The 12683-nt window shown below is 49.1% G+C and overlaps 3 protein-coding genes across 7 annotated transcripts in view; 2 read left to right on the top strand and 1 right to left on the bottom strand.

Moving 5' to 3' along the window:
* The window catches only part of CHTF8 (chromosome transmission fidelity factor 8), an 8096-nt gene extending 4036 nt beyond the window's left edge, over positions 1-4060 (top strand). For all 3 annotated transcript variants that reach the window (XM_020881134.2, XM_020881136.2, XM_020881135.2), the window contains exons 2-4: positions 3003-3060; positions 3324-3441; positions 3836-4060. In XM_020881134.2, the coding sequence (XP_020736793.1) occupies positions 3038-3060; positions 3324-3441; positions 3836-4060 (366 nt within the window). In that variant the 5' untranslated portion in view covers positions 3003-3037. The remainder of the gene's footprint in view (positions 1-3002; positions 3061-3323; positions 3442-3835) is intronic.
* DERPC (DERPC proline and glycine rich nuclear protein) lies at positions 4057-6486 on the top strand. Its single transcript, XM_020881132.2, has one exon. It carries the CDS (start codon positions 4057-4059, stop codon positions 5677-5679), a length of 1623 nt encoding a protein of 540 aa, XP_020736791.2. The 3' UTR covers positions 5680-6486.
* Positions 6460-12683, bottom strand: part of HAS3 (hyaluronan synthase 3) — a 26606-nt gene continuing 20382 nt past the window's right edge. For all 3 annotated transcript variants that reach the window (XM_070451090.1, XM_070451089.1, XM_070451088.1), the window contains 2 exons: positions 11049-11150; positions 6460-10240 (listed from right to left, as the gene is read on the bottom strand). In XM_070451090.1, the coding sequence (XP_070307191.1) occupies positions 9317-10240; positions 11049-11150 (1026 nt within the window). In that variant the 3' untranslated portion in view covers positions 6460-9316. The remainder of the gene's footprint in view (positions 10241-11048; positions 11151-12683) is intronic.

The following is a 12683-nucleotide window of genomic DNA, read 5'->3' on the forward strand; positions in this document are numbered from 1 at the left end:
TCTTAAAAATTGCTTTGGTTATTTGTAAATGTTGGAATGAGTTGAGACTGAAGACTTAGAAATCTCTTTGTTTTACAGAAATTTTTCATTATAATGTTACTTGTTACCAACAGGATTTGACTTGTATTTTACTTCTTCACCTCTTTGTTTTCCTAACTTGCTCTGCCTGCTCTCAAGGGGATGGGGACAGATTGGGCTGCATGTTCTCATGTTTTTTTTTTAGCTATCTCCACACTGGGTGAAATGACCTCTGTTAGGTGTGTTATTAGTGAAGTGCCCAGGTAAACACACCTAGTTTTAAGAACAGCTGTTTAGAGCATGGAGCAAGAAAAAAGAGTAATCTCATTCAGCCAATAGGATATTTTAAGGTCCTAAGGGAGAATTTTAAAATTCAAAGGGATGCATTCCCCTGCATTATTTATTAATACTAACTTGCTAAATACACCCCTATGTACATAAATACAGCCATTATCAGTCCACGGCTTCCTGTGAGCTAGACTCTTGCAAGCTGGATGTGAACTTCATTTGTCGTCACATCTCCAGCCTCATTAGGTCTAGCACAAGTGTTTAGGCCACAGGATTCTTATTTTTAGGAGAATTGCTAGCTGTCTGCCTGTATCAATAGGTGTAGTCAGGCAGGGCATCCTACATAAGTGGATAGAGAGCTGTGTGGGCTTGCTGAAGCATTAGCAACAAGTATGGAGGTGCAGCTACTCTGACCCAGCTTTCAGGCATCTGTTTTCCTTTATCCACTTCGACCACTTTTTCTTCTTTTTATTTATTTAGCTTTTTTGGCCACACCTCGCAACTTGTGGGATCTTAGTTCTCTGACCCAGGCCCATGGCAGTGAAAGCCCTAAGCAGGCCACTATTTTGAATTCTTGTTCTGGCAGGAGACTGTCCAGGAAATAGGGAATGCACCGAAAATATTTCTATTAATACATACCCTTTTTCTAAACAGTCCGTACATTCCTACCTCAGAGTCAGAGGTCTTAAAGATTAATCTCCTTCCTTATCATGATTTTCCTAAAATGTGTATCTATGTGAACACTTTATTGCTTCTCTGAAACTACCTGTATTTTACTGTCACTTACACTTACCAAGGAAAATACACTGTATCATCAGTCACCAAAAGTTTATTTAAATTAAACAAATATTGTAAAGCAGTTATCAGTCAAAAAATAAATACAATTTTAAAAACTCATTTACAAGAACTCTTTCTTGATCTACATGGATTTATTAACCCTTAGAAACTTCACAACTTCAGTTTAATTTATTGAACCTTTTTTGATTTATGGCTAAAATGGACCTACCTCTTTAAGTTTTATAGTTATAATGTGGAAATGCTGATTTACTTATCCTTTGAAAAATTAGCTGTATGTTAGTCTTCTAAAGCAGTTCCACGTCTTATAATATTTGGTTTTCATAATAGTTAAATGAAGCCGACAATCTAGGTTTTAGCCCCACAGTGACTTGTGTGTGATGATGGGTGTCCACACTTGAGGCTGGAACCTGAACTTAGGGCTTATAATTTTAAATTGTTAGTCTTTCTTCTTCAAGAGACCTTGGAAGAATATTAAAAGTGCTTTGGTTGGTCTGTTGATGGTGGCGGTACGGCCTTCTCACCTGTCAGACCTTTACTCACCTGAGCCAGTGTATTACCTGTGTTCAAGGGGTACCACACTAGGCAGTGCTGCAGAAGGTCTGACTTACTCAAGCATGCCTTCTTGATTTAGCTCTTGCTAAATGCATGTAAGCAGTGCCTGCCTGATGCCTTCATGCCTTTTTGTTCTCATTTGGTTTTCTCCTTGGTTGGGAGGTATTAATTACAAATGTGAAGTCAGATGGCCTAGGTTTTTACACTGGCTCTGCCACCTGCTAGCTGTGTTTGTACCACATATAAGCAAGAGTATATCCCTCAGTAACTTTTATCTGCAAAATATGGGTAAGTCCCTGTCTAACAGTGGTTGAATGAGATACCACCTATAATATATATGCACAGCATCTGATTCATAGTAAACATTGAATAAATACTAGCTGCTATTTATATTTAAAGTCCAGTTATTGACCAGCCTCATGATTCCAAAGTGTGTCTGGTGCTCAAGAGTAAGGTTCTGTTGTCATACAGGGCTGCTGGCAGTATATTGATACTTTTCTGTGAAGATTCAAAACAGATTGACATGTCAATAAGGAAACCTGTTTAAGCAGGTGTTTGCTAATTGTGAGCACAATTATAAATACCTATTAACTTGTTCTACAGTTTGTAAACACTGATCTGATAACCTTGCACTAGCCTTCATCTATTCATTGGAAAGATTTGTACAGAAGTCATAGTTTAGATCCCGCATCCCTTCAAGTCCCCCCATCAATCTACCTTTCTTAGGAAGACAAGTATAAGAAGCCAGTTTCAGTCAAAAATGTCCCATTTTAACTCATTCTTGTAGAGTACTGCAAACTTGCCACCAGATGGGGCCATTGTATAAAATGAAAGATTAAGCGTCAGGGTCGTTTGAGTGTCTAAATGAAAGATGGGCAATGTGTTTGATGAAAATCACGTTAGAAATAAGCTTACCATTCACTAAAGTCTGAAGGACCTTTTCCGTTCTCTCAGCCTTTAGTTCAGAGGGATCCTTTAAATCTTGAAATATAACCAAAGTGGCAGACATCCATTTACACCATCACCAAAGGAAAAAGTAAAATCTAAAAGAATTCCTTAGTTTTTTAGACATACACAGAATGGAAAATATAATGCCCCTAAAGGAAAGGCAAGTTAGCATACTGACGAGAGGGTGGGCTCTGCAGTATATGTCTTGGGTTCAAATCTTGGCTGGTTGACTAGTAGCTATGTGACCTTGAACACAACTGTGGTACCTATTAACTTTCCACACTGTAGTTGACCCTTGGTGATCTGAAGCAATTCTCTATGTGTCTAAAGCATTTAGAAAGTGCCTGGCACACAGTATTAGTTATGATTATTGTAAAAAATATATTTTTCCTTTACAGCTTCTTTTCCGTTGCTTTTTAAAGACGTAAAGCTCATGGTGCAGATTGTTATTTCCAGGTGAGTAAATTTTGAGAGCTTTAATTTAGCTTTAATGATCAAGTCTACATAGGTTTGAAATTTCCCTGGAAGAATTGGGGTCCTCAGATGCATCCGGCACAAATTCCAGCCTTTCAGTTTTGAGTTCAGTGCTTGGCACTGCCCAATTTCCCAAGAACTTGTGCTCAACAAGGTGTTCCCTTGGGCCTTGAATGGTGGTGTAGGACACTATGATTCATCCTTCACCCTCCAAAATAGTGTAACCGCCAGCCCTTTGCTTGCAGTGCTGGGGCTGGAGGCCTGGCAGAATGGGTGCTGATGGAGCTACAGGGGGAGATCGAGGCTCGCCACAGCACTGGATTAGCTGGAAACCTCCTGGGAGACCTACATTACACCACTGAGGTGAGGGGACTTTTCTTTCCCTGCCTAATGCCTCAGGAAAGCAAGCTACACCAAGGTGGTGCTCCCAGGACCCACAGTGAGGACTGCCCTCAGGTTTGTTATTCAGGGTCTAGCCAAGCTCCACTTGTTCTCCCCTCTACCCCTGACCTCTGCAGTAGCAGGGTAATTTAGCTTTGGGGAATCTGGAAAGGTCATGGTTCTGAAAGTAGAAATTCTCTTACCTGGGGCTGGAAAGAGTAAAAAGGATATGAGGGTGGGTTGTCCGTTGTGGCTTCTCAGCAGTGGTAGAGGGAGTGGAGGTGCCAGCATCATCTCCTAAGAGCATCTCTGGAAGGCGCCTGAATTTTATGACTTCTCCCTGAACCTCAGGTGTCTCCTTCTTGTTCTGCTGAAGGGAACCCCTGTGCTGATCGTGGGGCATCACATCCTGTACGGGAAGATCATCCACCTGGAGAGACCTTTTGCCGTCCTTGTTAAACACACTCCTGGGCAGCAGGACTGTGATGCACTTGGCTGTGAGAGTGGCACCCGGTACCTGGTGACAGCACTCATCAAAAACAAGATCCTTTTTAAAACTCGCCCCAAGCCCATCATCACCAACGTCCCCAGGAAAGTATGAAAGAGCCTCGGATTTTCCCTCGAGAGCGGCCAACTCCTTGGACTCGTGCCCCCCTGCCACCTCGAGGACGGCTGGACGGTTCCCTAGGACCCCAGGGGGGTCCTGTTCTAAACACAGGCCACCCACTGGGTATGAACTCGGATCCCTTCCTTATGGCAGGCAGTTCTCTTGGTGGAAATTTGGCCCCATTTCCAAGGAACCCCACTCCTTTTCCCACTTCATCAGGCTCACTGGCTTCAAATCCAGCACCTTTCCCTGCTGGTGCTCGTGACCCAGGCCTGGCTTCTTTCCCGAGAGGGATGAACCCCACTGGCACAGGTGCAGTTTCTTTCCCAAGGCCAGGTGGTCTCTTGGGCCCAAGCCCAGGGTCAACTCTGAATCCTAGGGCAGGGGCTCTTCCAGGCCCAGGGCCTCTGTCTAACCCAAGGCTAGGGGGTCTCCCAGGGCCAGGTCCAGTGTCCAACCCAAGGCCAAGCGGTCTTCTGGGAACAGGTCCTGACCTCAGAAGTGGTGGCCCCATGGGCCCTGGATCTGGACCCAGCCTGAGAGCAGGTGTCCTGTTGACTTCTGGGAATGGTCCTCCTAATCCTAGACCTGTTGGCCTGGGCCCTGGACCGAGTCCCAATCTGAGGTCAGGCTTTGTAGGTACAAACCCTGCCCCGAGGTCAAGTATGTTTCCAGGTCCCGGCCTTGGGCCCAACCCAAGATCAAGTGGCCTGGGCCCAGGCCTTGGGCCTAATCCAAGGGCAGGTGGCCTGGGCCCAGGCCCTAATCTGGATGCCAGAGCAGGTGGCCTCTTGGGCACAGGATCTGGTCTTAACTTAAGAATGGCTGGGCCTCAAGGCCTAGATCTTGCTCCCATTCTAAGAGCAGCAGGTCTTTTAGGAGCAAATTCAGCTTCTTTCTCACAGGCTTCTGGAAACATGGGCACAAGCCCATCTTCCATGGCCAGACTTCCTGGCCCCATAGGCCCAAATTCAGGGCCTGGCTCTCGGGGAATTAGCCTTCCAGGGCCAAATCCATCTCCCCTGTCAAGGGCTCCTGGCCCCATTGGCCCTAATTCAGCTCATTTTGCAAGGCCTGCTGGCCCTATGGGAGTAAATGCTAATCCCTTTCCAAGGGGGACAGGTTCAGGGGGGTTGAACCCAGCTGCCTTCTCTCAGTCTTCTAACACATTGGCTTCAAACCCAATTAACTTCCAGAGGTCTGCTGGCCTCCAGGGTTCAAGTCCAGCAGTTTTCCCAAGAGCCTCTGGGCCACTAGGCCCCAACCCAGCTAACTTCCCAAGGGCCACTGGCTTACAGGGTCCAAGTCCAGCTACCTTCCCCAGGTCTACTGGCCCGTTAGGCCCTGGTCCGGTTACCTTCCCCAGGCCAGCTCCAGGGCCCCTAGGCTCTTCGCCAGCAGGCCCCGTGGGTATCAACCCAGCTCCTTTTGCAAGGCCAACTGGGACCCTGGGTGTAAACCCAGCTTCCTTTCCAAGAATGAATGGCCCTGTGAGCAAGACTTTGGTTCCATTTCCTAGAGTGGGGAGCCTCCCTGGCACAAACCCAGCTGCTTTCCCCAGACCAGGGGGTCCAATGGCTGCAATGTACCCAAATGGAATGTTACCCCCTTAAACACCATTTTCTCACCAGGACCACCTTGGTTTCTAGTCACTGTGGTTCTGGGCAGGTGAAGGAGTAGATATGGAACTACAGTCTGAAGTACATACCTGGGGCTCAAGTTCAAATGAGCCTTTTCCCCACTCTGCGTCTTTCTTGACTGAAGGAAACGTTACCTGTGGGATGTGGACTCTGGCATGTGGGAATGAACCCACCTTGAGAGAAGGAATCTCCAGCCTTCAGGAGCCTGCTGTGCTTTTGTCCCACAGCTTTCTGCCCCTTGTTTCTTACTAGTTTCTTGAATTGTTCTTGTGGACCTTTCCTCAGGGATACATTGGCCTGCAGGTCCCAATTCATACATAGTCCCCTAATCACCACTGGAGAATGAGCTCACTGCTCTCTAGAAATGTTGCGTTGGTGAAAGGACCATGCTTCTGCAACACTGACCTGGTCATCCTCTCCTGCCATACCTTCTTCCCTCGGGGGCTTGAACACAGAACAGGGAAGTGCAGCTACTTCAGAGAGCCACCAAATACAGCATCCGCTGTGTCCCCAGACGGACTGCAGCTTCCCTCTCCTGGGACTTGGAGGAAGCCAGAACCAAGGCCCCACTGCTCATCCAGCTCCCTCTCCACTGGTCCTCCCAATCAAAGAACCTCAAGGTTAAACTGATGTGGATGGGATTATGGGAATTGGGGTGGGGTGGGGGGATAAAGGGGAGAAATCACTGTGCTCTGTTCAGCCTGATGTGAAAGGATGGTTGGTGTTTTTCCTGCATTGTATCTTTTCTTACTGTTTCTTTAATAAATGAGAGGAGAGGCCTGTTGATTTCACTCCCTTTTTACTACCTGTTCCACAGGGAAGGAAGTTTACCCACTGCTTTTCGTTGTTTCAACTTGGCCAGAATCCTCCATGACCTCTCAAGATAATATACTTTCACTCACGGAGGAAGCAAGCTTTGATTTTTAGCCTTAACTGGTTAGCTAGGGCTAACTCATTGGCTCAGTAATATTTCTCCACAGACCCTATGCATCCTCTGCAGTAAAAACCAAGCCACCACAGGTGTGCAGTTACTAGGCAGGCCTACTGTATCCCCAGGTCCAGAGGCAGCTTTGACAACTTACCTGCTTCTGAGTTCCATGGGAATTACCTTGCCGAAACTAGTTCTGCCTCAAATACCCATCTTGGAACTGAATTAAAGAGCTTTCATTAGTTCAAAGAGGAAAGGAGGAGTTCAGAGATACCAGCCTTAATGAGATTCTTTATTTTGACAAATAAGTGCAGTATAAAAAATTTCACCAGAAAGTAAAAAAAAAAAAAGTAAAAATAAATATGTTTACAAATTGTAGAAATAATACAAAAGAGGATTAAAATTCTCATTGAGGAAAAAACAAAACATGTCCAATTGTATAAAGGCTCTTCCCTTGCAAGAAACGGGAATAAAGCTGAAGACCCAGTTTGGTTTCGCTGCTGAAAAATGTACAAAATAACTTAGAAAAACCAGTCGAGGTCAAATGTTGTGAGCCCACTAACTTGTACCTGCCTGCTCGACCTGGGGAAAGTTGATAATCTCTTAAGTGCAAGGCAGAGCTGAGAGTAGGACTGCCGAGTGTTCTCCATCTGGGAGTCCATTCCACGTTAACCTTCAAGTAAAAGCTGAAGAAAAACAAGCCCTTAGTGAAGTCTGAGCTCTGCAGTTGGCTGACCGGATTTCCTCCATTGTAGTGCTCAAAATAGTTTACTTCTTGGCCAGCAAAAACACGGAAGAGCCCGGAACAACTGCCTTTAGCAAATGCCTGCTGCCTCTTCCTAGCCTTCATGGATTAGGCCTGATGTCAACCAGCAGTCTTCTTAGAAACTCGAGGCCTGTGCAATGCAGCAGTGTTGGCGCACCTGGAAGACCCATGAGTTGGCGGGCGATGAAGGGAAGCACCAAGGTTTGCCAGTCGCTCAGAGTGCATCTAGTTCCTTTATGGGCAGCACCTGGGCACACTAGAGGCTTGACCCCAACTACTCTCCACCTTGGTGCTGGTTCTGACAGGTCAGCAGGCCCTCTGGAGTGGACATTTGGAGAGAGAGCACACTGGAGCAAGCAACCCCTAAGTCAAAGGCTAAGTCAGTATCCCAGGTTTTAAACCCAAGAGCTCAGAGCAGTCTTGTGGATTGCAAATCTGTAGAAAACAGCCTTCCCTCACACCCTCTCCAAAAAAGCAGAGGAAAATCAAACATCCTCAAGAGGCGTGAGAGAAGACAAGAACCTTAGAATTTAGATACCAGTTCCATCCCTTTGTTTGGTTTCTGGACAGGAGCAAGCAGGTGCAGTAGTTACTCTCCACAACTTGGCTGTAAGAACTCCCTGGAGGAGCCACTGAGGAGGATGGGCAGTCTCACCGATGACCGGCGTGGACTGCGGGCTCACTTAGGGGATGCTGAAAAGCTTTCCATTAGGGGTGATTGTCAAGAGCTACAGCCTGAGTGTCATGTGTGCTGTCCAGCTGCCAAGGAACCTGTCCAGGCTGCTCCAGGCTGCAGCCAGTTTGGTCAGAGACTCCTGATCTCCCCCCACATGCTGATGGCAGGCTGGCCGACCGCAGAGGGGCCGAGGAGAGCCCTAGGCTCTGTCTCACTCGCCACCTTGAAAAACTTGGTTAGGAGGAGGGTGGGAGAGGTAACTATCACCGTGAAGGGAAGCCAAGTAAGGAGGCTGGCTTAGACTCAGAGCTGAATTTGAGAGAGGAATTCAGGAGTATACAGCTTGTAATACCCAAGTCCTCACTTCCTTTCTTATCACATTAGGGTTTGATCTTCTTGGTAGATGACCAAAACATTTCACCTCCTCAGAAGAGATCACAGACAAGCTAATCTAGATGTTTGGGCAATTTCCAGGTAGAATACAGTCAGCTCCCAGCCTCCATGTAACTCATGGCTTTTAGCACCACCATCAATGTTTGTTCCTCCTGGCCAGCTTTCCTTTTTAACATATACACACACACACACACACACACACACACTTAAAAACAGTACAGTGCTAACTCCCTGCTAGTCTGGCTCATCCTTGGGATGCTGAGATGTGGAATGAGGTACTTCACATAAGAAAGCACCATTCCTGGACCCTGTTTTCTGATGCCCAAAGATCAGGCTTCTGGGCCTTGTATTTCAGGCACAATCTTATTGCATTGATAACTAGATTGAGGTGGGGACATGTTACTAGCTGGCCCAGATCACTCAGAAGTACTCCCACCACCTCTGATTGTGTTCAGGTGGACTAAGAGAACCCCCTCCCATGGGCCCTCGTTGCTCACTCACCTGTGAGAAGCTGCCACTGAATGGAACTTACTGTTTGCTTTAGCACACTTCTGAGTTTCCTCTGGATTTCAGGGGAGGAAGTGGAATCTTGCCCAGAGGCCTCCTGTATGTGCGGAGGCAGCAGACAAGCGGCCTGAAAACAGTGCCTCCTCTGCCTCCTCCGCTGCACTGGACTTGCCTCCTCGAAGCAGAGCTTGTCCCAGGCCATACGACAGTCACCATTCTTTGCACTTTGGACCATTAAGAAACTAAAACAGCACTCCCTCTCCCTCCCACCCTGTCTTCTCTTCCGTTCCCCTTCCCTCCCTTACCCATTGCACTCTTCCCGCTCTGCTTGGGGGCTGCATCACACCTCAGCAAAGGCTAAGCTATACTGTTCTGGCTTCTTCCCACATCGCCGGGCGATGATGGCCAGGTACAGCATGAGGAGGGCCACCCAGTAGCAGCCATACAGGATGGCCCCAGAGACCAGGAAGGCCAGCTCTGTCTCACTGAACAGATCCTGGCAGTAAGCTGTGTAGGCCAGCCCCCCAAGGAGGACTGCCACCCAGATGGACACAGGGATGAGGCCAATGAAGTTCACCACAATGGTTTTTCGGCCAGAGGTGCCCCAGCCAGACTTGTTGATGGTAGCAATGGCAAAGATCTTGGCCGGCAGGAGGCTGGACATATAGAGAAGGGAGTAGAGCGACATGAAGATCATCTCTGCGTTGCCTCGCAGGAAGCAGGCGTAGGTGGCCTTGATAATGCCCACTAGCTGCACTGTCAGCAGAAAGAGGAGAATGTTCCAGATGCGGCCCCGGTAGAAGAGCTGTATGACCGTGGCAATGAGGAAGAAGGGGAAGAAACCCGTGACCACTGACTCGTAGGTCATCCAGAGGTGGTGCTTGTGGAACCACAGAGAGTTGTAGAGCCACTCCCGGAAGTAAGACTTGCTCCAGCGGGTCTGCTGGTTGAGCCACCGGAGGTACTTGGTGGGGGTCTCCGTGAGGCATTTAGAGCGAGCTGTATACTTAGTCCTGTAGCCGAGACTCAGGACTCGGTTGGTGAGGTGCCGGTCATCCCCAAAGCTGCATTTGCTGCCCAGAAACTTCTGGTGGTACCAGTCCTCCAGGAATTGCTGAAGGAGGCTGTTACGGTACATGCCCAAGGGCCCGCTGATGCACTGCACACAGCCAAAGTAGGACTGGCAAGCCCGCTCCACGTTGAAGGCCATCCAGTACCGCACACTGCTCAGGAAGGAGATCCATGAATCGTACTTGTTGAGGATCTGCAAGGGAACCAGAGATTCTGGGCCTCCTTGCCTGAGGACGAGAGCCCCAGGAGACAGACACCAGAGACCAGGAGGCCTACCTACACTCTGAGATCCCTAGCCCTTTGCTCTAGTTCCTGGCCACGAGTCCCAGCTCACTCAGAGCTGGGAAACCAGAGGCTGAGAGGAGGCAACCACATCCAGTCAACTCTTCTCAGCACCAGCCCCACCTCTCCTCTGTCATAGGCACGGACTGTCCCAGTGAAGTTGCTCTAGCAGCCAAAGCCACCTTCAATCTCAGGAGGCAGCCTGTGGTGGTGGCTGAGAGAAAGGCTTGATAAAGAAGCAAAGCAACACCACAGCCCCCTATCTTGACCCTCTCTGCAGTTTGAAAGCTTGGGAAGACATGATATGTTGCCAGCAGTTCCCCTGGAAGAAGATCTGGCCCTTTATTCATACCACACTGCACAGAGCTCTTCAGTGTCATGTCCCCACCAGGAAGCATTTTTCAGGGGGTCTAACTTTGGAGGTACTTGCTGCACCACCAGCCAAAAAGGAAGCACCCTCTAGGATGGATGGCCTCAGAACACTGTGCCCCTCCCAACAGCACAGGCTCTCCTCATACCAGTTATTTTCTGCCCTTCCTCCCTCCAGTGGAAATAGAACAGGAAAGGGGGTAGTAGCAGATGAGCCCTTCCATACCAATGAAACTGTCAAAGAGGAAACCCCCTTCCAAAACAAAATGCATACTTCCCCAGTATATCCAATTAGATGAAGAAGCAGAATCCAGACCCTCCACCCCCAGGAATCGTTGATTACTTCTTACTTGGACATCTCCCCCGACTCCCCCTACTTGAGGGTCCTCCTCCAGGACTCGAAGCATCTCAATGGTGCAGGCTGGATCCAGCACAGTGTCAGAGTCACATACCTGCAGAAGGAAGGCACCGTCAGTCCATCTGACACAGACACACCCACCCACCCACCGCTGGTGGCTCACTGCCTGAGGGACATAACCCCTTCACCAGACACACTTCAGACCCCTAACAAAGAGACCTATGCCAAATAGAAGGGGTGAAAAGAAACAGGAGAGTTCAGGTACCAACTTGAAAGCTGCTTGGCTGAGAGAGGAACCCAGGGGACTTTCAGTGGTGGGCACAGAAAGGGAGAAGTGTCTGGTACTGGACAGATCTTTAGCCCTGATTGAGCCAGGCTCCTCAGAAGTGGTCTTAATGTATTTCTCTGAGGTCCTTGGGAAGAAAGGAAAGCGTCACTGAAATCAGACTGACAGGCACCGTGACTCGAGCAAGGCCAGCAGACATTGCTCAGAGGCTTGAGAAATGGCTCCTGCCAGAGGCTACCACCAAAGCTTGCTCACAGGACCATCACGAACGGGGCTGCCCTGTTTCAGCCTCTTAGCCAGCTATCCGGCCCAGCCGCAGCCCCACCAGCGTGGCTGCCAGGCCATTTGTGCCCTGCGGGCTGGGACTCCCAGACTAGGGCCCAACAGAGCCAAGGGCTGTTCTCGCCCAGGTTCCAGCCCCGGGTGGGCCTAGAAGCTGGCAGCAGCTCCTCCGCTCAGAACCTGGATCAAATCCTGCCCATCCACCCTCCACTCCATGGGAGACTCCTGGTTTGATTCTGTTGGGTTACCCATTATTGTTAATAGTTGAACCTTGTACTACAAACACTTACCCTATTGCCTGACTCTTTGTCTACGTTTTAGAAAGTTATTGAGATGGTGTAAAAATCCCAGATAACCACTGGGTAGGGGAACTGGTTTCCTGACCCCTGACAGAGCAAGAAACAGTACCCACAGATGAGCCCAGAACCTATTCTACAAAAGCCTCAAGTTCTGCTACTGAAGTTGCTGAGTGAGAGCCCGCCAGCCTGCAGGAAGGGGGCTGCACCCCAACGCCCTGCTTCTCTCTCCACGCTGGAGCCTCAGTGCTGCAGACAAGCAGCGGAGGGCAGAGGGCAACCAGGCAGTCATCGCAGCCACTCCCTCCTGCCTCCCCACTGACACATCCTTACAGTGCTGGCCCAGACTGGGGAGGTCGCAGGAGCCTCAGGCCACACTCCCAGAACCTCCTCAGCTTACAGGCCAAGCTTCCCAGCACTGCTGGTCACACAACGACTCCAGCCCTGACTCTGATTCCTCACACTGTGGCACGTCCTTCACCCCAGGGAGGTCTTTCCAACTGAGTAAGATTAGGAAAGGCTATCGCTCTTGGCTGCCTGGGCTTCCCCACTGGCTGAAGCAGGCTTATCTCCTGAAGAGGGAAAGACACCTTCAGTGGGGCTCATGAAGACAGACTGAAATCCAGAGTGTTCACTGACAGGCAGGCCCAGGGCTGCCCCAGGCAGTGAGCCCATGTGAACACACTGAAAGGAAGGTGGGTTCCGACCCACGGAACACACAGGAAAGGAAGAGGTGTGGGAGGGCAGGGTTGGGGGGGATCCT

Source organism: Odocoileus virginianus, chromosome 20 (assembly GCF_023699985.2).
Source record: "Odocoileus virginianus isolate 20LAN1187 ecotype Illinois chromosome 20, Ovbor_1.2, whole genome shotgun sequence".
NCBI classification, from domain to species: Eukaryota; Metazoa; Chordata; class Mammalia; order Artiodactyla; family Cervidae; genus Odocoileus; species Odocoileus virginianus.